This window comes from Dromiciops gliroides, chromosome 2, assembly GCF_019393635.1.
Source record: "Dromiciops gliroides isolate mDroGli1 chromosome 2, mDroGli1.pri, whole genome shotgun sequence".
In the NCBI taxonomy this organism is placed as follows: domain Eukaryota; kingdom Metazoa; phylum Chordata; class Mammalia; order Microbiotheria; family Microbiotheriidae; genus Dromiciops; species Dromiciops gliroides.
The window spans coordinates 417,744,618-417,770,579 of NC_057862.1; the positions used below are offsets into that span (position 1 = coordinate 417,744,618).

Sequence of the window (25,962 nt, forward strand, 5' to 3'; positions counted from 1 at the left end):
ATCTGGTCCAGCCCCTTCCCGCTGCCAATGAGGAGATGGAGGCCCCGGCAGGTAAAGGGTCTCACCCAAGGCCACACAGGTGCTAAGTGCTAGAGGTGGCCTTGGAGCCCACGTTCTCTGACTCCACAGACAGCCCCTGCTACTGTGCCACCCTGCCCTCCATCTCTCATCTCAGAGTAGCTCTCCTGCATGACTGGCACGGACCCCCTCCTAACCTCTGCATCTCAGACTTCCTGGCTTCCCTCAAGGGTCAGCTCTAATACTACCTTCGGCAAGTCTACATGATGTCTTTATGGATTCCCCCAATTATTAATGCACCACCCCAAATTATCTTGAAACTATTATAAATCTAATTTGCATATACCTATATGGACATGTTGTCTCTCTTCAACAGACCAAAAGATGGACAAGGGCAGGGACCGTTTCATTTCTGACGCTGTATTCCCAGCAGGCAGCACAGTGCCTGGCACACAGTAGGTATTTAATAAATGCTTGACTTGGTCAAGGTAAGTAGGTACAAAACATATTATAAATACCATTTTATAGATGAGGAAATTGAAGTTCAGAGAGTTGCCCAGAATCATATAACTAGTAAATTTGAAAAGCAAGAATTAAACATAGCACTCATCTGATGCCAAGTCCTTTTTTCATGCTTAATCTTTGAATTCATACCCATACATAGTGAAAATATAAATCGGCTCCAAAAGGGTTAGATGAATTCACAGATGACAGATCCATGATGAGTTACTAAGAGAAACTGGGTTATCTGGTGATGTATCCTTCCCCTTTGAGGTGACAAAAGGTAAGGACACGGCGTCTCCCACACTGAAGGGGAAGGCCTGTTGGGTAATAGATTCCTGTGCTCCGTGGCCCATGGGGCTGACCCCAGCCTTCTGTTCTGTTACAGTAATTGTCAGCAGGCCAGACATGGGAGTCTGGCTGCAGATGTGTGCTTCTAATGAATGCAGAGGTTAAGTAGCCAAGGTCCTATGGCTAGACAGTAACAGAACAAAGACTAGAACTCAGGTCTCTAATGACTTCATCCAGGTTTCTTTCTGCCTCCCCCATGACCAGGGCTAACAGAAGACAGGGCAGTCAGAATAAGCGAGATTGTCACTTTACTCAAACACCTAACCTCTTGTTCTACCAACAGGTTGGCTTGAGTTTCTCTCTGCGCCAATAAGGGGCAGCATGCTAGGTGTAAAACACAAGCGTAAGATCCCTAGCTAACCCAAGGCTGGATAACTGGGGGTTGAGGGAAAGAAAAAGGCTGTAGAAGACAGAAGGCAGCCTGGGCTAACCCAAGGCTCCATAACCAAGGCTGCCATCTGAGGGTCTCTGCCTTTTTCCTTTCCCTCACACTGTGAGGCAAAGCTCAGAAAGTTTTATTGACTTTCACAATGAGAGATCCCAAGTTCTTGGGTAAGAATCGGGGTCCACCCAGGCCAGTGAGACCAGCACCTAAATCTTCAGCTCCTAAGCTACGACCTAGAACACAGCAAAGAGGGCGATGCGGCTCAGCCTGCTTTCAGCACCACATGATAGCCATGAGAACTTCTGAAATATGAGGGATACAAAGGCCTGAATAGCACACATCCTTTCTTTCTAGTTTCCATACTCTCACCCTGAAACAAACCCACTTAAACCAACACTAAGAGATGGTCCAATGACCAGCACACCCATGGAGACATATGGGTCCTGTCTGACACAAGCCACCCTTCTCCACATGAAATCCTGGCTATCAGCTAAAATGTAACCCTTGGCAAAGGGGGAGGGTCAGTTTGGCATTATAGGATTTAGCTCATCTTAACAGTAACAACGCACATTCATACAGTACTTTGTAGTTATAGAGCACTTTGCAGACACTACCTTAGGTAAGCTTCATAGCAGCCCTGTGAAGTAAGCCATGGTAGGACAGAACCCTCAACGTGGAATCCCAGAACCTGGGTTTGAATCCTGCTCGGGCACTTACTATCTGGGTGATCAAGAAGTCACTGGTCACTGCTCTGGGCCTCAGTTCCTCATGTATAAAATGAGGGGGTGAGAGTAAATGACCTCTGAGATCCCTTCAAGGTCTAAATCTATTTATCCCTTGACAGACAGTGCAAGCATATCACATATAAAGTATTTTAATCTTCATTTTATAGAAGATATCGAGGATCAAAGATAAGTGTTTTTGAAAATAATTGCTGCAGACACCAATTTGGGGTAAGCATATTATTAATTTATCAATATTATGCCAGTAAAGAATTGACCACATGTCTCCCTACCTTCTCATGGTCTCAGGCCAGTGCTGGAGAAAGGGGAGTGGGGGGCAGTGTGAAAGGCCTGATCCTTGAGTTCCCCAAGAAATCGATTATTAATAATTATTTTCTCACAGCTATAAAGTGACCAATTCAATGTCACATACGGCTAGTAAGTGGCACAACCAGGACTGACCCCAGGTCTCTTGATTGAAACTGCTAAATTATCCTGATTGGTGAGTAAATCAAGTGGGCCTCTATGGATGGGCCCCAGTCATGCTTCACATCCTGATCCAGCCATATTCTTGCCATTCATCAGGAAGCTCAGGTGACTTTGCCCTGGGGGTCTGAACTTTCTCTGTCCCTTGATGTCCACACTGGTGTGTCTCATGGCTCCCTACATCCAGCCAGTCCCAGCCATGCCTCATAACCCATCCTAGCCATTCTTGCCATCTGCTCTTCCACTGCATTTTCCCATCCCACTGGCTTTATAAATCTAGAAGCTATATTGTCATTATGACTGAAAAGACCATGTCAATCAACTGCCTATGGCTCCACTCACCATCCTTGTGACTTCCCAAACCAGAACATCCCTCCCTGGCAACCATTCCCTCCTATGTGTGTTCTTCGCCTATTAAAATATAGACCTTTGAAGGTAGGGACTGTCTTTGCTTTTATATTTATATGCCCAGAACTCAGCGCAGTGCTTAGCACACGACAGGTGCTCAATAAATGTTTTTTCATTCATTTACTACACATATGTGAAAGAGTATTCAAAAAAGAGCAGTTTTCACAAATTATTGATTACCCAAAAAATATACATGATGACTACAACAATGTAAACTGAAAGAGCAAAAATAAAAATGAAAAACCTGAAGTGAATAATGTAATAATAAACCAATCTTGGTCCCAAAAAAGAATTAAGAAAATGCAAATGCACTTCCTTCCCTTTGATGTAATGGTTAATTTTGTTGGATTTTTGTTCCTCCTTTTTAATCTTTGTTGGGGGGGAGTAACTTGCTGGGTAGGGGAAGGGAAGGAAATATTTTAGAAAGACAATGAGGTAAAGACAAAAGATATCAATAAAAATATTTTTAAAGCTTCACAAATTAATGGTTCCTTGGCATACATGGACACAATCATAAAACAAGGAGAAAGCAAACTCCTTCACCCATGGCCACCCACATGTCCTGTTCTCCCATGATCCTTCAGTGACTCACCCAGCTTGACCCCAACACAAGGCTATATATACGTTAAAGGATCTTACTTTCCCATCCAGGTGGCATGGCTTTCAGGAAGCCTGGGAACAAACAGGGTAGATTTCCCAAGGTCAACATCAATGACTCCAAAGCAGCCTGGCTCTGTGACACCAAAAGCCCAGTGAAAGAAGGATTCCTAGGGTGAAGAATGAGGACAGACTGTTAGTTGCCCAGTGATCCTGCCCGGGTCAATGCAGAAGCACATGGAAACAAGAACTAGCTTAGTGTTATGCTGAAAATATTCAACAGTCAACAGACTGTTAAGAGCTACAGTCCATTGAGTCAGACACTCATTTTAAAATCAGTCAACAAGTATTAAGCAGCCTTTATGTGCCAAGGACTGTGCAAGGCTCTGAGGACACCAGCACAAAGAATTAAGTGACCACTACTTGAAATGAGTTCACATTCTGCCTGGAGCCCAGAGAGGCCAAACACCTTGCAGAAAGTTCCAGACTCCCACCATGTTACCCTTTCCAAAGCCTATCCATCCTTCAAGGCCTACTTCAAATTCCTTCTCCATGAAGCCTTCCCTAACCAATGCTGCCTTAAATGATGACTCTCCCTTTGGAAATCTATCTAGTCTGTCCTATACACCTGACAATCAATTACATACTGCCTTCTAGCATCTAAGCTGGTACCCTGAAAAGCTATGGTTGTTTTTTTTTTTTCATGTTTCTAGGCCTTGGAAGAATAAAAAATAACAGCTGATATTTAAATAACAATTCTTCTAATAAAAACACTAGAGAGCATAGGAATAGGTGGAGTTTTCCTTAAAATAAATAACAATTCTTAAGGTTTGCAAAGCACTTTCCATACATTAGCTAGATTTCTCACCCATACTTGCCACTAACAGGCCTTGTGATTTTGAATATGTGATTTGACCTCTCTGATCTTGATTTTCCCCATCTATAAAATAAGAAGGTTTAATGATCTCTCACTTGAGCTGGTGCAAAGTAAATAAGAATTTTGAAAACAATTCAAAATTCACAGTGATAACAATATAAATGAAAAGAACAGCATTAAAAATCAAAACAATGCTACATAATTATAACAACCAAAAAGAGATGAAAAAATGCAGCTCCCTTCCTCTCTGCAGAGGCTGGAAATATGATGGCAGTGAAACAAGGTATGTACTGACAGCCACTGGCTGATGGGCTGGTTAGTTTTTCTAAGCTGCTTTTTTCTCTTTTTCTTTTTTATTCTTTATTGTGAGGGCCAGTTCCCTGAATAGGTAGAAGGAAAGGAATATATCTGTTAATGAAGGTGATATAAAAACAAAAGATGTCAATTAAAAAATTTTCATAGACTAATCTTGAGGGGAGGAATTATTTTGGTTTTAATTTTGTATTTCATAATAACAATAATAATAATAGCTAACATTTAAATAACACTTTAAGGATTACAAAGCATTTTACAAATATTCTCTCATTTTATCCTCACAACAACCCTGAAGAGAGGTGCTATGATTGTCTCTATTTTGTATATAAGGAAACTGAAGAAAAGAGGTTAAGTGACTTGCCCAGGGTCACACAGCCAGTATCTAAGGCAGGATTTGAACTCAGATCTGACTCCAGGCCCAGAGCTCTAACCACTGCATAATTGTTTTACACATAGTAGGCACTTGATAGACATCTGCAGAGCTCCTAAACTAGTCTATCTGACATCTCTCCCAAAGAAAAGCTAATCTCAAGGCCTTACACTGGGCATCAGTAAACTTTTTTTTTTTTTGAGTTGCATACATGAAACTAGGCTCATAAAATAGGCAGTTTTTCTACTTAAGCCTTGGCTATCTTTCTCCAATCTCCATCAAAATCAGTAGTAACAGGAGTTCTCGTAGCTTTTGGTCATAAATCCTGGGGGAATAAACTTTTTAAAAGTATAGAAGTAAGGGAGCTTCTGATTTAAGATGATTTTTGCATATCATCAGTAAGTGTATGCTAAGCTGAAAATGAGACTAAAATAAAAGCTTGGAAAGAAGGTGAAATTTGTGCAAGAGTCAATAACCTTTTCTCAGAAAAATCATTTAATGGAATGCCCAAGCTTACAGCTATTCAAATGGATGAATGACAGCCCAAAAGGATCTCCATAAGCCAAAGTACTTTTTATTCCAAAACTACTTGGCAATTAGTTCTCCAAAAGACTTCCTTTAGTAGCTTTATCTAACATTTGTTGAGCTGCAGCAAAGGGGCAAGCCAAATAATTCCAACAGCAGACAGCATGCACAACAAATGTAAGGAACCCAGGAGCCAAGCGCTGCTGGCTTAGGCTGGAATTTCAGAGCTAGGTAGGCCCTTAGGGAGTATTGTCATTTTACAGAGGAGGAAACTAAGGCCCAGAAAGGACTTTCTCAGTGTCTGATGAGCCTTCGGGGTAGGTGCTGTTTGGACCACATGAGCCATGCCCATAGCAATTACATGGATATCAGAGAAGGCACTCAAAGCATTCATGTTTAAGTCACCTGTCTGAGCAGGCTTAAATATGGCCTTTCCTAAAGGCAAAGCAATAAAATAAATCATGGCAAAGCCCCTCCCAGATCAAGATGTCTGTGACTTTAAGGAGAAGGACTACAAACTGGTATCTCAGACTCAGAACATTGATCTAAACACAATCACAGAATGTCTCAATGTTGGAAGGCTCTTCCAAGGCCATCTAGTGTAAGGCATACCTGAAAAAGAGTTCTCTCTAAAACATACCCCCAAATGGAACATCAAACATTTCCTTGAAGCACTCTAGGAAGGAAGAAGCTAGTACCTTCCAAGGCAGCCTACTCCTCTCTGGGAAAGCTTGGAACACTTTTCTCTAACATCAAAACTAAATTTGAGTCTTTACAACTTCCACTGATTGATTCCTCCTTATTTTGCCATCTAGAGCCAAGTAAAACAAATGCAATCTCTCTTCCACATGACACGACTACTGGGGTATGACCACTCCATAAGTTTCAAATATACCCATTTATACTATCTCTATTTCACAAAAGTAGAAGGATAAAGAAGGCCAGATTTTTCATCTGAAGTGTGTGTTGCGCTCCAATTCAATAGTGACATAAATGCATTCAGAATCAGCTGGGTCCCAGAAACACACACCAGGTGTGTGGTTTATGGGAACACAGCATGGGAGACCAAGGCTCTGACATAAATGACCTTTTAAGTCAATGGCCTAAACCTGCGAACCAGGAAACTAAGGATGAAGCAGAAGGGACAATCACCTAGAAGACAGGTTAGACCTAACCTCCCTTACTCACCTGACGGAAGAGAACCCCAGTGTCCGTGCAGTACCGATTACTCTCCTCCCCTCCCTGCAGGAGGACCAAAGAACATTTCTGCACAGCTGGGTTCTTCCTTAGACGATTACATAGACGTTTCCTGTTCAAGGAGAAGAGGGCCAGTGGTACTCTCAAGGTTTCATTCCCCAGCCAAAATGCAGGTCTGAAAAAAAAGAGAAAGTCACCCTAGTTAAGTCTTCATGTGCCAAGTCTCCCCTAACCGCCATTTGTTTAGAAGATTTCTTAGGCTTTAATGCCATCTGCATACAGTGTGATGACACACATACAGACAGAAAAAGGTGAATATCTGAAGACTATTTGGATTGACAGGAATCCATTCTCAGCTTACAAAACAGATGCATTGGCAATATGCGAAGGCAGACGCAACAAAGCATGGGACCTCCTGCTAGTGTGCTCAGCACACGCTTCAAAGGCAGTCCCCTCGCCCCATTGATGGCTCCCAAAGATTCCTTGGTGTGCTAACAGGCTTGACAGGGATGTGGACCAAACAATCTATAAGCATTTATTAAGCTCCTACTGTGTGCTTGGGACTATTCTAGATGCTGGGAATGCCAAGACAGAAATGAGCCAGTCCCTAACTTACATTCTACCAGGGGAAATAGAATTTCCCCACTTTGCATCTGCTGCCTTGCCAGGCTTCTACTCCACAGAACAAGATGCTCCTCCCAAGACAAGCTCATTACTGCTGACCTCACCAAGCTGCCAAGTCAAACCCTGACTGACTCACCTCCTTCTGCCTCCTTTCCTCTCTGTTTGATGGGTAGAGTCCAAACTCCTGCCAAAGCTTTCTATTATAAAGGGCCAAAACAGTGTTGCTTTCCTCTTTAGACTATAAGCTTATTGAGGGCAGGGACTATCTTCTTAATAATTATATCCCTAATGCTTAGCAGAGTACCTGGCATGTACTTATTGGATTGGATTGGAAACAGCATGTGCACATATAATAAATAGAAGATATTCATTTATATGTTATATATTATAAATATATACAAGATATATATTTACAAAGTAAAAATTAGCTGTAGCGAGGAACATCAGCAGCTGGAGATATTAAGGAAAATCTCAAGTAGGAGAGTTAAGGCTCAACCTGAGCCTTGAAGGAAGCTGGGAATTCTAAAAGGTGAAATGAGGTACATTCCCAGCACCCAGGAGAGTCAGCCTGTGTAAGGGCAATAGGAAATGGAATGCATGCAAGAAGCATCAAATTGGTCAGGGTACAAGAAGCAAAGTAATGAATAATAAACCTGGAGAAATAGGTTGCTTGCCACCATATTGTGAAATGCCTACATGTCAAATAGGTGGCTTGTATTTTAAAAAGGCAAGAGGGAGCCACTGGTATTCTTTCCTCAGATGGCACTGACAGAGGGTGTCTGGGTCTTGACCAATACTTTCTAATTATTATATGACACCAAATTTAATACTCTCTCAAACCTAAAATCTAAAGATGCATTCAGTCAGTATATATTGAGCACCTATTATGTTACCTAGCAAACAATACAGGGAAAACCAAGTGGATGCAGAATGCATATCATCCAGATTATAGCATACAGTTGGACAGGTGGCCTAGGATACATATTGCAGACACTGAAAGGGAACAATGATCTGGGCCTATAATTGGTTAGACTGCATTTGGGAGCTCAGTGAATGAATGAAAAAGCATTTATTAAGTACTTAACTATGTGCCAAGCACTGGGCTAAGTCCTGAAGATGGAATGAGTCAGTCCCTGCCCTCAAGGAGTTTACATGCTAATTGGGGGAACACAACCACTACAGAAAGTTTCAAGGACAGAAAGGCCTGGTAGTACTGAGGGTGCTAGAGTAAGGGGACATAGCAAGTCCAGGGTTCCTTCAGGTGTATGTTCAAGCATAGGCAATGCTACAGAGTTTGCATGGGTTTGGACCGCAAGCATGGTAACATCTATTGATCCTCCTCTTACTGGGACAAGGAGGAGGCCTTGCAGCTGATAACCTCCCAATCATCTAAGCAGTATGAGTGGGTATGTTCACTCAGAGAAGGGAGGAGGAGGTTGTTGAGAGGGAACCCACTTGTTAACGTGGATCAAGGTGATGGTGGGGATAGTTTGACCTGCCTGACACATGCTGCCCTTTCTCTCCCTCTGAATGCCAGGTGCCTTGAGTCTTCAAGGTGCCGTTTGTGGCAGTTGTGGGGGGGAGGGGAGGGGGGACACTTGGCTCTTTCTCTACTGTTCCTTCTCAGCAGGGTGGTTGTAGGGCCTAGGCTGGAAGCAGGACAAGTGGTCTGGGAGTATGGTCATTCAGAAGGACCCAGACCACAACTGTTAAAGGGAAAAGTGTACTGCTAGGTGGCGCAGTGGATAAAGCACTGGCCAAAAGCACTGGCCCTGGATTCAGGAGGACCTGAGTTCAAATTTGGCCTCAGACATGACACTTACTAGCTGTGTAACTAATCCTGGGCAAGTTACTTAACCCTCATTGCCCGGCAAAAAACAACAACAACAACAACAACAACAAAAACCCCAAAAAGTGGACCCAGGGGTCTCTGGATTTCCTCCCACAGGGATAAAAAGGTGGGGGGAGAGGGGAAATCAGCATCCAGTAAGCAGGGGAAACAGTGAAGAGACCATTGTCAGGAAGGTTGGAAGAGAAGGGCTCCTGATGGTGTCTGCTTCTATTAGACCCTCCAGTGCCTAAATGGGATCTAGGCTGCAGGCAGGGCAGGGCAGGGCACTCCCACAGTGTCTGTTACCTAAATTAAACATTACATTTGAAAACATTTGCCAGCTTAAAAAATTATATGGCTGGTTTTCAAATGAAGCATTTTACCTGGGATGAGCTCATGAAGAGTTCCTGAATATATCTAGTTCATCCAGTAAGAGTCCTTCCAATATTATACATTATCATGCTGCCTAGGAATTTACTATAGAGAATATTTGAGAGATTTTTTTGTTTGTTTTTCACAATCAGATATATTATTCAGTGCCTTTAATTATCCCAAGGAGCTCCTTTCATGCACAAAACCTTTTTTTTTTTTTAAACAACATTCTCCCAGTGATGCTATATCGCTGCCTAACATAGAACCAACACCAGGATCTCCAAATTATAAAAATATCAAGTAACCCTAAAGACAATGGAGAGAGATTCATGGTGCACATAAGTGGGTTTCATTCAGCATATTATTAAAAAATAGATTGTATAACAGAAGTAGCATAAAAGATATGATTAAGAAAATGTTCAGAAAAGGAGACGGGGAAACCAGGTTTGTGCTAAGAGTGAGAGAATAGTGAGAAATGGACGGCCTTCCTGCTGCATCAGTCCCCAGGAAATGGTCAAAGGCCCAAAGGAAGAGCTTCAGTGCACTGGGCACATCATCTCTGAGGAAGACTTCTGGTAGGGAAGAGACAAGGGTGGACAAGTCACTTTGCCTCACTGGGCTTCAGTGCTCTCTCATCTGTAATGCTCTCTTCCAGCCCTAAATCAATGATGCTAAGACTGGTCTGTTCTGGCACTGGGTGAGAAAAGAGGGACAGGTCATGATCCACACAGATGGAAAGGATCCACGTCAATGAGATGCATCAGCCTGGAGCTCAGTAGGGATTCAGGGGAAGTGCAAATGGGATGAGCCCTGCCCTCGAGAAGCTGACAGTCTAGTTTGGAAGCCCAGACTTGTAATTTTGCCACAACTAGAGAACGTAACTTAGAACAGGTTTTTAAGTGATATGGCAGTTCTGAGGAGAGGAACATCAATGATCGCCAGAGTGGGGGGACCTTGGAGGTTAAGATTTACAAAGAGAAGGTAGATAGCCCAAACAAGAAGAATATGAATGATGACTCAGAAGTGGGAATGAACACAGAATACTCATGGATCAGAGAGGCCATCTAGAACAGACACAAATAGAATGAATGAAGCATTTATTAACTGCTTCCTGTGTGCAAAACACTGCGCTCTTTAAGTACTAGGGACACAAAGAGATAATCGAGATAGTCCCTGCTCTCAAGAAGCTCACATTCTAAGTGGGAGAGAACACAGATGGAGGTTTCAGCTGTGAGTCACATGGAAATGTCCCATAATCCTTAGGGTGCAGCAGCAAAGCAGATGGCAATGCCTCTTTTTTTTTTTTTTTTTGGTGAGGTAATTGGGTTTAAGTGACTTGCCCAGGGTCACACGGCTAGTAAGTGTCAAGTGTCTGAGGCTGGATTTGAACTCAGGTCCTCCTGACTCCAGGGCCGGTGCTCTATCCACTGAGCCACCTAGCTGCCCCAATGTCTCTTCTTTAATGACATTTAACATTATCAGCTTCTGATATTAAGCCATTTGACAGTGTCAAGGCTTTTTGTGGCAAGAACCTTCTTTTCTGGGTCTTTGGCAGGGGTGGCTACAGCATCTGGAGGAGCAGTTGCCAGGCTATATCTCCACAGTGGTTGCTAGGCAGGATGATGGCTATGGGCATTGAACTTAAAGTATTGCTGTTCTCAAAAGTTTGGGGTCCAGGATCCTAGGCTGTCTCCAGTGACAAGTGATAAGGAGAAAGTGTAGTCCAGGCCTGGATAAAGGAACAGAAACAGGGAACGGACAAACAGGAAGGCTCAATTTGGCTGGACTGTAGTGTGTTGTTTAAAAATCTAAATGTGAGTTCTAATCTGTTCCCCCAGTTTAGGGGAAACTGGCTAAAATCACTGATAAATTTACCATGAGTTTAGGCTTTTAAGGATTTATTAAAGCTTGAATCTATTCGGTATAGCCAGAGAGACAGAAACCTTTCCTTTCCCCAACAGCCCAGGTAAAATTCTGCCACCCCGCAGATGTCTCGAACCAAAAGAGGAAGATCCCCACCGCCAGGGTCCGCTTCCTACTTCCTGTCCTCCTCCCAGAAATGGGAGGTTCTTCAAATTGATGTAGCAGTCCATAATCTCTGAGGATACTATTTCTCAGGGTTGGCTAAATTTAAATTCAAGATCTAATCACCTTTAAGTGGGTACTTTGTAGTTCCTCATTCATACCCAATTCAAACACTACTAAGTCAATCAAGTCAGATTCCTGGGCATCTACCAAATTCCATTATTTTAACACAGTAGAGTACAGAAAGGAGAGAAGGGAGAAAAGAATGAGTAAACAAGACTCAGGGAGGCAGCTAAGCCCAGGCAGGATGTGATTGCTTGTACCACTCTGAGAAAGAAGTCTTGCCTGAGAGTGGGGGACCCCACTCCCATACCAAACACACCCCCAAGGCTTCAATCTGTTTGACCCTAACTTATTTTACCTAGAAGAAGCTAAATATTCATCTCAGTCCAAACATTTATGAAAATCCTCAGTGGAATAGAAAATAAAACTTCTGCTAACTAGAACAAGAGCTCTAACAACTGGCCCAGAGATTACTGAGGAGTTCATCTAGTCCAAGGACTTCAAGGAAGCCTCAGTTCAGGGAGGTCATGTGACTTGTCCAAGGTTACACTGGTAGAAATGATCAAAATGGGACTGGAATCTAAGCCTGATGATTCTGGAACCTGTGGCCTTTTCACTGTACTCCACTGCCTCCCCAATTACTCCAGTTGGGGGATCTGTGGGGAAATAGGTCTGGTTTCTTGCAAATGTAACCTCTGCCTATAGCAGTAGTCCAGGGACCTGAAGGTGAAGAAGATAGACCAGCTAGATTCTTTAAAACCAAAATGTCATTTTCAAGTTTTTCATTCCTTGCCCACCCTGGTGAACTTGTGGATAGAGACCATGAGCTGGGCCTATTACTGCAGGTATTACAGACCAGAATATGTCAAGGGAATTAATCTCTTTATATAGGACAGAAACAAAGTAGAAAGGAATTTATTTAAAAAAAAAAACAGACCCCCGAACCCCCAAAACTTTGCATGACTACATGGTAACAGACAGCCAGCAGGCACGTTCACAGTAGCCAATATCAGTACTTAGGCTCAACTTCCTTCAAAAATTCTCCTCTCCTATCTCATTAAAGTTCATCACAGGAGGCAGAGAGAAAAGATGAGTTTCTGAAGACTAAAAGGTTACATATTAAGCTGCAAATGCAGTTTCAAGGGCTTAAGCCTTATATACTAATTGCAGGAGAAATTACACCAATCAATCTGAACCCACCATAATGAATAGCAAAGACAATCAACTAAAATGAAGAAAAAGTTTCTAGCAGCCCATAATAGGCTACAAAAACAGTGCCAAGACCCCCAATATTAAGGATAGATAGAGGTGATGTTTTCTTGGACTCTTCTTGAAGCACAGGAAAGAAAGACTGAGTTAAATTATTAGAACCAAAGACTGTTTGAAGTGGAAGGACTCTCAGAGTTAAACACAGCTCAATCCCTCCTTTTAGTGAGGAATAACTGAAGCAACAGAGAAGACATATGACTTACCCAAGGTCACAGAGGTAATTAAAGGAACCCCACTTTCCCAATTCCCAATGCAATACATGGTCTACTATATATCAATCAAGGGGCTTCAAAAACAATAAGTTTAATTTTTTAACTTAACATTTTTCACTTTTATGCTCCTGGGTTAAAAAAAAAGCGGTAAGTTTAGAAAGAGGCCAATATTTTAAAGACTACCTTTTAATGAATTTTTCTTTAAAACCTGTTGAGTTTAAAAAGAGGGAGAGAACAGTGAGGCTGTTTTATTAACTTCATCGATTTTGAACTGAGTTTTCTCTTCAACTCAATAAGTGTTTTAAAAATTAACTTCACTAGATTTTATGCCTTGAATTGAGCTTGCCTCTGCATGTAGGTCTTTTCAGATCTAAAGAGTCCTGCCCTTTTATTTGAGGTATGAAGTTTTTTAAATTGTAAAGGCAATTCATTCTTCAGATAAGGGAAAGGCTGGAGAACAGAATCTCAGAGCCAAAAGGGACCTCAAAGGGTAATTGGTATCTGAACAGGAATCTGTTCTATAGCATTCCAGACAAACAGCCATCCATTCCAGCACCTACTTAAAGACCACCAGTGATAGGAAATCCTCTTTGTTGCCCCCGATTCTGCCCTCGGAGGCCAATCAGAACAAATTTAATCCCTCTTTCACATGAATTCCTTGAAGACAACTGCTATGTTCCCCCCATACCTTCTTTTCTCTAGGCTAACCCTACCTAGCTTCTTCCACCAATCCTCATATGGCAGAAATTCAGTTCTTTTCATCAGTCCAGCTGCCCTCCTCTGGACACACTCCAGCTTATCAATGTCCCTCCTCAAATATGGTACCCAGAACTGTACACAAGATTGCAGATGTCCGATCAGGATGGAGCACAGAAGGACTGTCATCTCTCTCCTCCTGGACATTAGGACCTCTCTTAGTGCAGTAGAAGACCTAGCTTTACTACTTTTTATGAGACAGATACCACATTCCCTGAAAATTTTCTCCAAAATCCCCATCTGAGATTCTAGAATTCTACAAAAACCAATCCAAAGACAAAGACCTCATTTGGGGGGAAAAAAGAGAGAGAGAGAAGCTATTCACACTACCTGCAGCCATTTACAGGTCCCTCCACCCCACAACACAGGCAGACTCACTTTGACTTAGCACCCCATCTCCCATCACTGCCCCTTCTCCTTCCTCTAACTTGATCTTGGTTCTAACCTACAGTTTGCAATGATGCAGGTGTTTTCTCTTGGGGGGGGGGCAAAGGGGGAGGCACAGAGACAGGAAAACAAAGCTACAACTTGCTACAACTTGGGCCGATGCCAGCTGAGCAAAAAGAGCATCTTTCCCCATCACCCTTCTTTAACTGAAAACACAGGCACTGCCCCCTTCCTGCTGTCATGGAGCCACCAAGTCTGTCATCATGAGTCCTGAAGGTGAAAATGGATGAACATTTATGGTTACAAATGCGTTTGGTCATTATTGGGCATTTTCTGACAGAAACCCAATGCTGACAACTTTAACTGAAGTATCTGTCAATTCAATTCCCTTTAATCTTTTCTCAGTAGGAGCCCCCTAACTAGTAGGACTCCCATCATTTTTATATTCACATCAATCATGATGAACAGAGATGGACGGGCTTATTTTTGATCCCTACTGTAAATCCAATCCATTACGTGCCTAATTCTGTGTCCTATTCTTCCTGCTGGGGCTCAGGCAGTCTTGGAATGAGGCTACCCTGGGGCCTGAGCCCCACCTGGCCAAGATGATCAAGTAGGCCATCTGGGTACACAGCAGTGCTTCTCACTTGTTTTTGCTACTTAATGAGGGCATCTAGGATCTTAAAGTCCCAACCAAGGAACAGGCTGCCAGGAATTCAGCTGAAAGAGCTCATGCATAAAAAGTCTTCACTGCCCAAGGTACCTCTACTGTGTATGTCTGAGAAGAGAGAAATGAGGGAATGAAAAGATCCTGCTTTGACTGTGTTAATCCAGGATGTAATGCAAAAGTCTGTAATCACATTTAAGTCAAGTCAACAAGCATTTATTAAGCACAAACTATGTGATAAGCACTATACTAAAGATTGTTGAGCATACAAAGAAAAGCAAAAGACAGTTCCTTCTCTCAAGGAACCCACAATCTAATGGAGGAGACAATATGCAAACAACTATATAGAAACAAGATACATAAAGGTTAGTTAATAACAGAGAGAAGGGGATCAGGAAAGGTTTCTTGTATAAAGTGAGATTTTAGCTAGGACTTAAAGGAATTAGAAAAGTCAAGAGGTGATAATGAAGAGGGGAAGAATGGCAGGCATGGGGGATAGCCAGTGAAAACACCCCTAGTTGGGAGATGGAACATCCTGTGGAAGAACAATCAATCCAACATTCAATTGATAAATAGCAAGGAAAGGAGGCCACTGGCACTGCATTGCAAGGTATGTGGAAGGGAGCGAGGTGTAAAAGGTCTGGAAATGTAGTGTTAAGGGTTAAAATTCTAGCTAAACTGCCTAAAATATCTAATGAGTGGTCGCCAATCAATTACAAGCTTTAGCAAGAGTTAGACTTTTAAGCATTTATTAAGGAGAATAAGAATTTGGTAAAGAGAGAGAGAAAGGCCTAGATTCCTATCTATTAAAGGGAGAGCACATTTCTAGCTCCCTTCTCCGCCAGCGTCCTCAGGAAAGAGCCCGAGACTGAGCGCCAGTCTCTTCCTTCCTCCTCCCACTAGCCCGCGTCACTTCCTGACTCCTGGTCTTGCCCTCAAAGACCTTCCCTTCATGGGCAGAACTCTTCTACAGTAAGTATCCAGCAGGTGGCGTTATTCCAATCGTTACAGTAGGAAAAGGCCAGGTTCTGATGGGCTTTAAAAGCCAAACAGAGGATTTTCTAATTTGATCCTTGAGACAACAGGGAATATTGGAATTTATTAAAGGGAATGTGGACTGCATGGTCAGGTTTACACTTCCTACTTCACATTTACAATTCAGCAACCCTAATACAGACACTCTCCCAGAGTCCTCATATAAAACACTAATCAAAATCCAGAATTCAAGTTCAACCCTCTGTGATTCTCTTTTGAGTCTACTTATTGAAAACATTTTTCGCTACCTGAAGACCATTTCTTTGCTTTTCTCTGCTTCCCAAATTGATCACAGGGCTGTAATCAATTATATTATTACCATACTACGCTGATCCACTGCCAAGATGGTGAGAAAAGGAAGAGTAACCAAAGGACCTCAAGTTCAAGAGCAATATTCTTCACTTATTAATTATGACACGACTTTCACGGAAATGACAATTTGGTTGAAAGCCAATATGTGATTTATCACAATAGAAATCAAAGTCCTCTAGGACCTTAGCATCTAAAAAATAAACCTGACAATTTCCTGCTGCAAACACGGCAAAAGCAAACTAATAAAACATTTATAACTTTATTTTTATAATGCTTTGTGGGGAAGATGCCATGCATTCCCCCACGTTTCTGAATCCCTCTCCTCTCTCCTGAAACCTAAGTCCTCCCCTCCTCCCAAATGTCTTTTACAAAGGGATTCTGGAAGGGTGAAAAGTCCAGGTCCAAAGAAATACATTTTTAACTACAGGAAATCAAACCTGTGAAAGGCTGTAAGTAGTGAAGGGCCTTGAAGACAAGGGATCCTTCCTAAGGCAGTCCCTAACCCTTAAGTCCTGGGGAAAAGAGAGAGGGAGAAGTCAACACAAATCACTGCTTTAAAGCAAGTCTGCCTTCTGGAGACTCTCACCCCACCAGAAATCAGCAGGACAGCCTCAGCCTAGCCAAAAGGACAAAGGTCCCCTCAACGATTCCAGGTAGAAAAGCAACAGAAAACTGGTGCAATATAAACTAGTAACTAGAGTTGAGCATAAAAAGTCAGAGCCACAACCAGAGTTAACGAATGACTACAGTCTCACTATAACCTAGTTATTTCTTTACACAGCAAAAATGGCTTTTGGCAGCTACACAGACCCTGATGACAATTCATTAAGTTATTTTTTAAGTTTAATCCTATTTCACAGGATTCCACAAAAAGAATTCCTGTCTTGACAATTACAGCAAAGCCTCTAACCAGAACGTTCCCATTAGCTGGATTTAAAATCATTTTGCATTCATCATTCAACAAACACTTATTAAGGACCTACTATGTACAAGGTTCTGTGCTAGGGGCTCTAGACCCAGGGGGAAAAGACATAGTCTCTGCTCTTTATTAGACATGATCACAAGGACACAAGTAACTATCAGAACATGGAAGAATGCGATAAATCCTTTATATAGTTCAGAGGAAGGGGGTGATTCAATGAAGGCTTCATGGAAGAGGTGGCACTTTCACTGGGCGATGAAAGATGAACTGCCTAGGCATGTGCTTATATGCGTGAGGTTGGGAGAAAGGCATTCCAGGCAGAATGAGTAAGAAAATGCAAAGCCTGTACAAAGATGAAGCACAGTTCAAGTTTTCCAAGAGCATTAACTGTGTAGATAGGAGAGATAATAAGTAAGGGTGAAAAGGCAGTGTTAAGTGTGTGGGGGAGGGAAAGGTGAAGTATAAATTACAGAGGCCCTGAAAGCCAGTTGATGAGTATGAACTTTATCCTCTAGACAGTAAGGAGCTGAGATGAAGAATAACATATTTTAAGTTTTAGGAAAGTTAGCTATCTATGATGTGTGGAACAGATTAGGGATAGGGCGAGGCAAACTAGGAGGTAGGTAGGTGGGTAGGTAGGTAGGTAGAGGAGAAAGAGCACTTGATTTGGGTTCGAACACAGGCTCTACCACTTCGTATCTGTGTAAGTACCTTCAGCTAGCTGGGCCTCATCAGTAAAATGAAAAAGCCGGACTTGATGTCTAGGTCCACTCCAACTCTAAATCTCCATGATTCCATTACTAGAGCCAGGGAGGCTACTTACTGCAATAGTCCAGGAATTCAGGAACAATGGCTCCCCCCAGAGCAGGGGCCACAGTAGAGATAAATCAAAGAGAAATTTCAAAAAATAGACATAAGAATGAAGAAAGTGACAGAGATGACAAGCATAGGTGACTAAGTAAATGACCATTTGCCACTGGGGGAAATAAGGAAATTGGGAGAAATTGGTTTGGATTTCTTAAGTATGAAATAACAGTGGGATATCCAGGTAGGGATGATCTGTAGGCAGTTGGAAACGTCACCAACCCTGGATGGAGAAGGTGGTTAAGATCAGAGAGACAGATTCAAGAATCATCAGGATGGACATGACAGTTCAAATTTAAATGCAACATGTATGCTTAATGACAACTGTAGAGCATTGTGCTAGGGAATACAAAGTTCAGAGGAAACATAATCCCTGCTTCATGGAATTTACAGGCTGCAAGGAATAAGACAAAAACAGAATACCACACACACACAAAAAAACCCTCAAATTACATGATAGACACATTCTAGAGCTGAAAAACAAAATGCTCTATGAGGGAGGAGGTAACTACTAACCAAAGATTTCAGAGAAAGTTGAAACTGAAAGGAAGACAGTATAGAAAAGAGCTGGAAAATGAATTAGTCTAGCTCTGCCACTTGCTACCTATGGAGCCTTAATCAACTCCCTTCTCCTCTCTGGGACTCAGAAGGTACTGAAGTAATTGCATTTCTAAGGTCCCTTGCAGCTCCGACAGTCAGTAAACCTTAGTACAACTCAATACAACTTCATGGGACAGGAGAAGAGAAGCCAGTGGGGAAAGTGAACAGAAAACTGAGTATTCCCAGCCTAGGACCAATCATTCCATCCTGACACACACTAGCAGAATGAGGGATCTGGGATTCAGACATACAAAACTGAGAATGAAAGGTGGTTTACATTGTGACTAGCAGGGCATAAGAAACTTGTTCCTTCCCTTAAAGAACCTTTCTTTTAATTTCCTTCTGAATTTGGTCTATTAAACTGAAGGGTAGCAATGGGAAGAAACTCTCTTTGCATCTGAGTATCTCAGTCCCTTCAAGAGAAATAGGTACTTAAAATACTTGTTGGATAAATTCTTTAAAGTTACTTCAGAGATGACTTTATTTTACCTATGCATTATCTCCCCTTGAGATGTGGCACTTCAAATATATCTTTATACTATCTGTAACTCCTGGAATGACAACCTGGGGCTATACTTAAAATCACAGATCGTGAGCTGGAAGGACCTCAGAGGCCAAGCCCTTCATTTTATACAGATAAGAGTAAAGCCTCAGGAGGCTGTGACCTGCCCAAGGTCACAGAAATAGTGAATATCAAAAGAGACATATAGTGTTGAAAACCTGAAATCTGCACCTGAGCAAAGAAGCTTTGGGCATCAAGGTTGGGCCAGTTAAATCCAAAACTTCTGTACCTCTCGACTCACTCCTACCTTCCTATAGTAATAGAGGGCAATACCATCCTTTCAGTCCCTCAGGCTTGAAACCTAGGAGTCATCTTGGACTCCTCACTATCTCTCACCTCCACAACCAAGCTGTTGCCAAGGCCTATTGATTTCTCCTTTGCAACATTTCTTGAATGTGCCCCCCCCTTCTCTCCTCTGGCACTGCCACTACTCTAGTGCAGGTCCTCATCACCTCATGCCTGAAATATTGCAATAGCCCACTAGTGGGTCTGCCTACCTCAAGTCTTCCTCACTCTAATCCATCCTCCATCAGCCACTAAAAGTGATTTTCCTAAAACACAAATTGTATTGTGTCATCACCCCATCCTCACCTCAGTAAACACCAATGGCTCCCTGTTGTCTTCTTGCTGTTTGGCATTCAAAGCCCTTTATAATTTAGCCTCTCCTATCTTTCCTGTGTTCTTATACTTTACTCCCTGCCAAGTACTCTTCAGTTCAGTGATACTAACCTTGCGGCTGTTCCACGAACAATACACTTCTCTTGGCTCTAGGGATTTTCTCTGGCTGTCCCCCATGCCTAGAACATTCTCCCTCATCATCTTCCCTAGCTTCCTTTAAGTCCCAACCAAAATCCCACTTCTACATTTCCCAACCTTAATTTCATTGCCTTCACTCTCTGTTAATTATTTCCTATTTATCCTGTATATAGTTTGTTTTGTATATATTTGAATGTTGTCTCTCCCATTATATTGTAAGCTCATTGGGAGAAGGGAATATCTTTTGCTTTTTTTTTTTTTGTATCCATAGTAGTTAGCATGGTACCTAGCACAGTCAGTACTTAAAAGTTTAATGCTTGATTAATTTTTCCAAAGAATTGATGCCCTTTTGTCTTTGGGACAAATTTATTCTATATGCTACACCTAAAGTCTATTCCCTTCCAATTCTTCAAAATAAAAAAAAGTATTCTTCTAAGAGTCTTCCTCTTCCTGGAAACAAGAGGTTCTTTGAGTCACAAGCTACTTTGTCTTCTACCATCATAATTGGAGAGCTATCAGGACTAAGCAATCAGAACTTAAGATGGCAAAAAATTCAGCTCATGCAATGCGAGGTGGGGATGGGGTATCTCAACCCTATCTCAGTCTAATTTTAACAGATTTAATATTGTTATGTTCATTCAACCAACAGGAAAAAAAAGATCTGAAATTAACTAAGGCAGGAGAAAGGTCAGTTCTTTATATTGAGTGCTGAACCTGGAGTCAAGAAGGCCTGAATTTGAACCCCAACTTAGACACTTGAATCAATTAATAAGCAATAAATGCAATGAATAAGCACTTATCATGTTCCAGGCATTGTGCTAGGCACTGCGAATAAAGACAGACAAAAGTGAAGTCTTTGCCTTCAATGAGCTTCCACTCTCTTGGGGGAAAGATTCATATATAGAAAATATACACAAGATAAATGAACCAGCAGCTGTGGGAATCCAAAGACTTTATACAGGTGACCCTTGAACTAAATCTTGAAGGAAATTGGACATTCTAAGAGGCTTACTTAGCTGTGTGACCTTGGGCAAATAACTTCTCAGCTTCAGTTTCCTCACCTATAAAATGGCACTTCAGTTCTTTATATTGAGCCCTGAGTCACTTGTGGGGCTTCCTGCAGATTTACTGCCGGCCCCCAAGCTTACAATTCTCTCCATGCTCCCAGAAATTAAGAAACACTAAGTGGACATGACCATAATTCTACAGAAAAGGCTATTAAGGGTCCAGTTAGTAAAAAGGATTCCAGGGGCTCCCTATCTATGAAGTCATATCCAAGCTTCTCTCAGCTGAGACAGAAACCTGAGACCATCCCTTTTTGTCATGTCTCTCCTTCAGGACGTGTACATGAAAATCCTCAGTGAAATAAAAGTGGAAGCCAAAAGATCTAGGTGTTAGTCATGGTTTTGCCACTGACTCACTGGTCAACTTTGAGTAAATCACTTTGGGCCCAACAGGAAGTGACCTTAAAGATCAATCAGTCCAAATCTCTCATTTTATAGGGGAGAAAATGAAGCAAGTTTTTCAAGATCAAAATAACAAAAGTTTAATTAGGGACCTACAACGTGAAGAGGGCTGATCAAAGGGAGATTTAAAGTTTAGACATTTTCAATCGCTGCAGTCAAGGCATGTACAATGCTACATATTATATAACAAGTACAACAGAGAGGTGGAAACTAATTGGGGCAAGAAATCATTGAGGAGTGATTAGGGAAAGTTTCCTAGTGGAGATGGCATTTGAGTTACAGTTAATAGATAACAGAACCAGCATTTGAACCCAAGTCTTCAGACTTCAAGAGTGGTGTGCTCTCCTCTATGACATGCAGCCTCTTATTTGTTTTCATTTGTACAAAAGGAGGTCAGACTCCATCAACATTAATTAAGCAACTACTATGTGCTAGGGGCTGGAGGAAGCTTTCTGTAGAAGGTGGGATTTTAGAGGTCATAAACGGAAGAGAACATTGTAGGCATAGGGGACAACCAGAGAAAATCTCTGAAGTCAAGAGATGGAGAGTCTTGTTCATGAAACAGCCACAAAATCAGTGTCACTGAATTGAAGAATACTTGTCATAGAATAAAGTGTAAGAAGATTGGAAAAATAGGAGGGGCTAAGTTATGAAGAGCTTTGAATGCCAGACTGAGCAAGGAGACAACAGGGAGCCACTGGAGTTTACTGAGGTGAGGAGAGGAGGATGACACAATACAACCTGTGCTTTAGGAAAATCACTTTAGTGGCTGAATGGAGGATGAACTGTAGTGAGGAGACTTGAGGTAGGCAGACCCACCAGTGGGCTATTGCAATAATCTAGGCATGGGGTGGTAAGGGCAGGCACCACAGTGACGGCAATGTCAGAAAAGAGAAGAGGGTATATTCAAAAGATGTTGCAAAGGAGAAATCAATAGGCCTTGGCAACAGCTTGGATATGAGGGGTAAAAGATAGTGAGGAGTCCAGGCTAACTTCTAGGTATCAAGCCTGAAGGATTCTACAGTAATAGGTAAGGGTTTAGTGGGGAAAGGAGTCTGGTTTTGGACATAGTGAGTTTAAGAAGTCTACTGGGCATCTGATTGGAGGTGTCTGAAAGGCAGGTGGAGATCAACAGAGTTTGGGACAGGATGGATAAATCTGAAAATCATCAGCATAAGGATAATAATTAAATCCATGAGAGCTGATGAGATCACCAAGGGACTCAAGGGAGAAGAAGAGAGGTCCCTGAAGGACACCTATGTTTAAAGGGTGTGATCTGGAAGAAGATCCATCAGGAGAGAAGGAGAGAGTAGTATAAGTAGAAGGAGAACCAGGAGAGAGTAGTTTCCCAAAAACTTAAAGAGAAGAGTGTATAGAGGAGGAGAGAATGATCAACAGTGTCAAAGGTTTCAAAAAAGGTCAAGGAAAATGAGGGTGGGGAAAGGTCATTGGATCTAGCAACTAAGACATCATTAGTAACTTTGGAGGGAACAGTTTCAGTGGGATGAAGCCGGACTGCAAAGGGTTAAAAAGCAAGGAGAGAACATGAAGGTATATGCTTTAGCCGGCATTTTCAAGGAATTTAGATACAAAGGGCAATGGAGATATAGGACAGATGGTGGGGATGGAAGGACCAAGTTTCTTCCAGGATGCTGGAGACATGGGCATGTTTGTAGGCAGCAGACATTAGACAGGGAGAGACTGAAAATAAGTAAAAGCGAACATGACTAATGTGGAAATTACGTGATTGTACATATATAACCTATATCAGATTGCTTGCTGTCTTGGGGAGGGGGAAGGGAAGAGAGGGAGAAAAAATTGGAACTCAAAATCTTATAAAAATGAATGTTGAAAACTATTTTTACACCTAACTGTAAAAAAAATACTATTAACATTAAAAAAAAAGAAGTGAAAGAGCTGGGATGACAGAAGTATCAATCTGCTGGAGAAAACGGGTTGGAATAAGATCGCTTGAACAAGTAGAGAGAATATAGCCTTGATAAGGTGTAAGTCACCTTCATCACTTGAGACAAGGGTGAAGGAGATAGTAGAAGGTATAAGTGATAGATGGGGAAGAGGGAGAAAAAGGGAGCTCATGGTGAATGGCCTCAATTTTTTCTTTAAAATATGAGGCGGGGCAGTTAGGTGGCGCAGTGGATAGAGCACCGGCCCTGGATTCAGGAGGACCTGAGTTCAAATTCGACCTCAGCCACTTAACACTTACTAGCTGTGTGACCCTGGGCAAGTCACTTAACCCCAATTGCCTCACCAAAAAACAAAAACAAAAAACAAAATATAAGGCAAGATTCTCAGCTGGGGGGAGGGGCATGAAAAGTTTGAGAAGGGATGAAAAGGTTTAGAAGAGCTTCGATGCTCTGAGATCTCAAGCTCTGATGTTCTGAGTGAGAACGTTAGCTAGAAAGGGAAAGGATGGGGGGGGTGATAAATTCACACACGCAAAATACAGACGCACACACATGCACCGCTTGGGTCCCTCAACACCCTCCATTCCCGGAAGTGGAGAACGAAGCAGGAGCAGGGAGCGGGGGTTGGGGTGGGCGGGGAGGGTGAAGGAGCAGTAGCTATCAACGGTTCCCCAGGATCCCCAGAAAACACCCTACACCCTCCCTGACAGCTGGTTCCGGATGTCCCTGCGCCTTTTAGGAGGCTGCAGGACCGGCGGGTGTCTGGCGATTCCCGAGAAGCCAACGCAGACAGGGCAGGGGACTCCGCACTTACCCCCCAGCCACAGCCATGTTAGCCCAGATGTGCAATCGCTTGTCACGTGCTCTGAGGGGACGGTCAGCTGACCAGAGTATTTTGTGAGCGGCGAAAGGGGTGGGACGGCATCAGCCTCGTTCTTATATGATTGGGCTCTGGGGTGAGAGGGGCGGAGTTGTGGGAGGATCTAGAACGAAGGGCGTGAGGCTCTCCCTGGTGTTTGAGCCGAAGTGCTCCCGGGGCGGGGCCACTACTGGGGGCGTGGCTATGATTGGACCGCCGACTGGCTGGGGCTGTGGGAGGGGCTAGTACTTGGAGGCCGTGCTGATCTTTGGAACTGGAGACCCTGGGCTCTAGATTCTGATAAATCACTCCCAGATGGCCTGGCTCCCCACTTGGCTTATGCTGATGAATGCTTAGCAGCCGACTGGAGGGGGAGGGGGCGCCGGGGAATATCTATGTGCTTGGGACACACTTTAAAATTTAATCTGCATTATTAACGTTTTCGCAATCACTTTCTTAAGTACAGACAATCAACCTGTTGTGGTCCGTGTACCGCCCCACCCCACGCCCCAAGCCGTGGATCAGGGAGCCTCTCCTCAAGCCCTTTGCCACAAAACTGCCCCAAACTCTATCATTCCTCAGCTCTACTTTACAGAAGGCACTGAAGCCCTTCAGGAGGGAACAATGATTATTGGGAGTCACCAACAAGAGCAGAACGTGCACCGGGGTTCAAATCGCCTGGCTATGCTGATACATGTTTCACAGCCAGCTTTTTGTCGGGGGAAAAGGAGGGGGGGGAAAAAACTAAACAGGTACCAGTTATACATTTTTAAATTTTAATACGCATTGTTAACATTTTCTCCATCACTTTCTTAAGTCTACACAATCAAAGAAAGAAAGAAAATAATAAATCAAGACCTGATCTGTAGTGTTTACTGATTTCTGAGGTAAGATGCACACAATGAAATTTAGCAATCAGTTTTGGAAAGCCAGTTTCAGCCACGTGCTCCCAGCCCCTTGCCTTCTCTCCCATCTTCAATTCCTTCTGCTCTGGAGAATCCAAAAGGTTACCATAATGATAGCTGACATTTATGAAGCACTTCGCACACGTTATCTTTTTTCATACCCACAGCAATCCTATGAGGTAGGACATCTCCAAATGAGGGAATAAATTCAGAACGGTTACACTTCAACTTCTTCTAAGGGTACTAGGTGGTATTCTAGATCCAAGTCTATGGGACTCCCAAGTGCAAATCTCTTCCCATTATAAACTACACTAAAACTGTCTCCTTACTTATTAATTTTCTTTAGGTAAGGCTAGTGCATTCTGCCTTTCTCTGATTCCTGAGATTCAAAACAGAGGATTTTAGATTTGATCCTGGAGGCAATAAACTGCTGTTTGTTTAGGCAAAAACCCATTCTCCAATCCAGGTCAGTCCCCAATTTCTAAATTCTAATAAACTCTGCTTCATCCTGGACTCCTCACTATCTCTCACACACTGACTTCCCCCACCCCGCCCATCCAATCTGTTTCCAAGGCCCATTTTATAGCATCTTTGTAATGTCTCTCAAATACTCCTCTCCTCTGACACTAGGGTAGACCCTCATCACCTCAAGCTTGGGCTATTGCAATAGCTTGCTGGTGGGTCTACTGGCTTGCTTCAAGTCTCTCCTCTCTCCTATCCATCCTCCATTGAACCACTAAAGGGATTCTCATAAAGCACAGGCCCAATTATGTCACCTCCCTACTCAATAAACTCAGG

General features: G+C 42.6%; 1 protein-coding gene across 1 annotated transcript in view; it reads right to left on the bottom strand.

The window, feature by feature from the left end:
- PEPD (peptidase D) overlaps nt 1-24,305 on the bottom strand; it is a 262,894-nt gene extending 238,589 nt beyond the window's left edge. The window contains exons 1-3 of the mRNA XM_043988571.1: nt 24,215-24,305; nt 6,744-6,927; nt 3,511-3,638 (exon numbers count right to left, since the gene is read on the bottom strand). Of these exons, the coding sequence (XP_043844506.1) occupies nt 3,511-3,638; nt 6,744-6,927; nt 24,215-24,231 (329 nt within the window). The 5' untranslated portion in view covers nt 24,232-24,305. The remainder of the gene's footprint in view (nt 1-3,510; nt 3,639-6,743; nt 6,928-24,214) is intronic.
- Nucleotides 24,306-25,962: the final 1,657 nt, after the last annotated feature.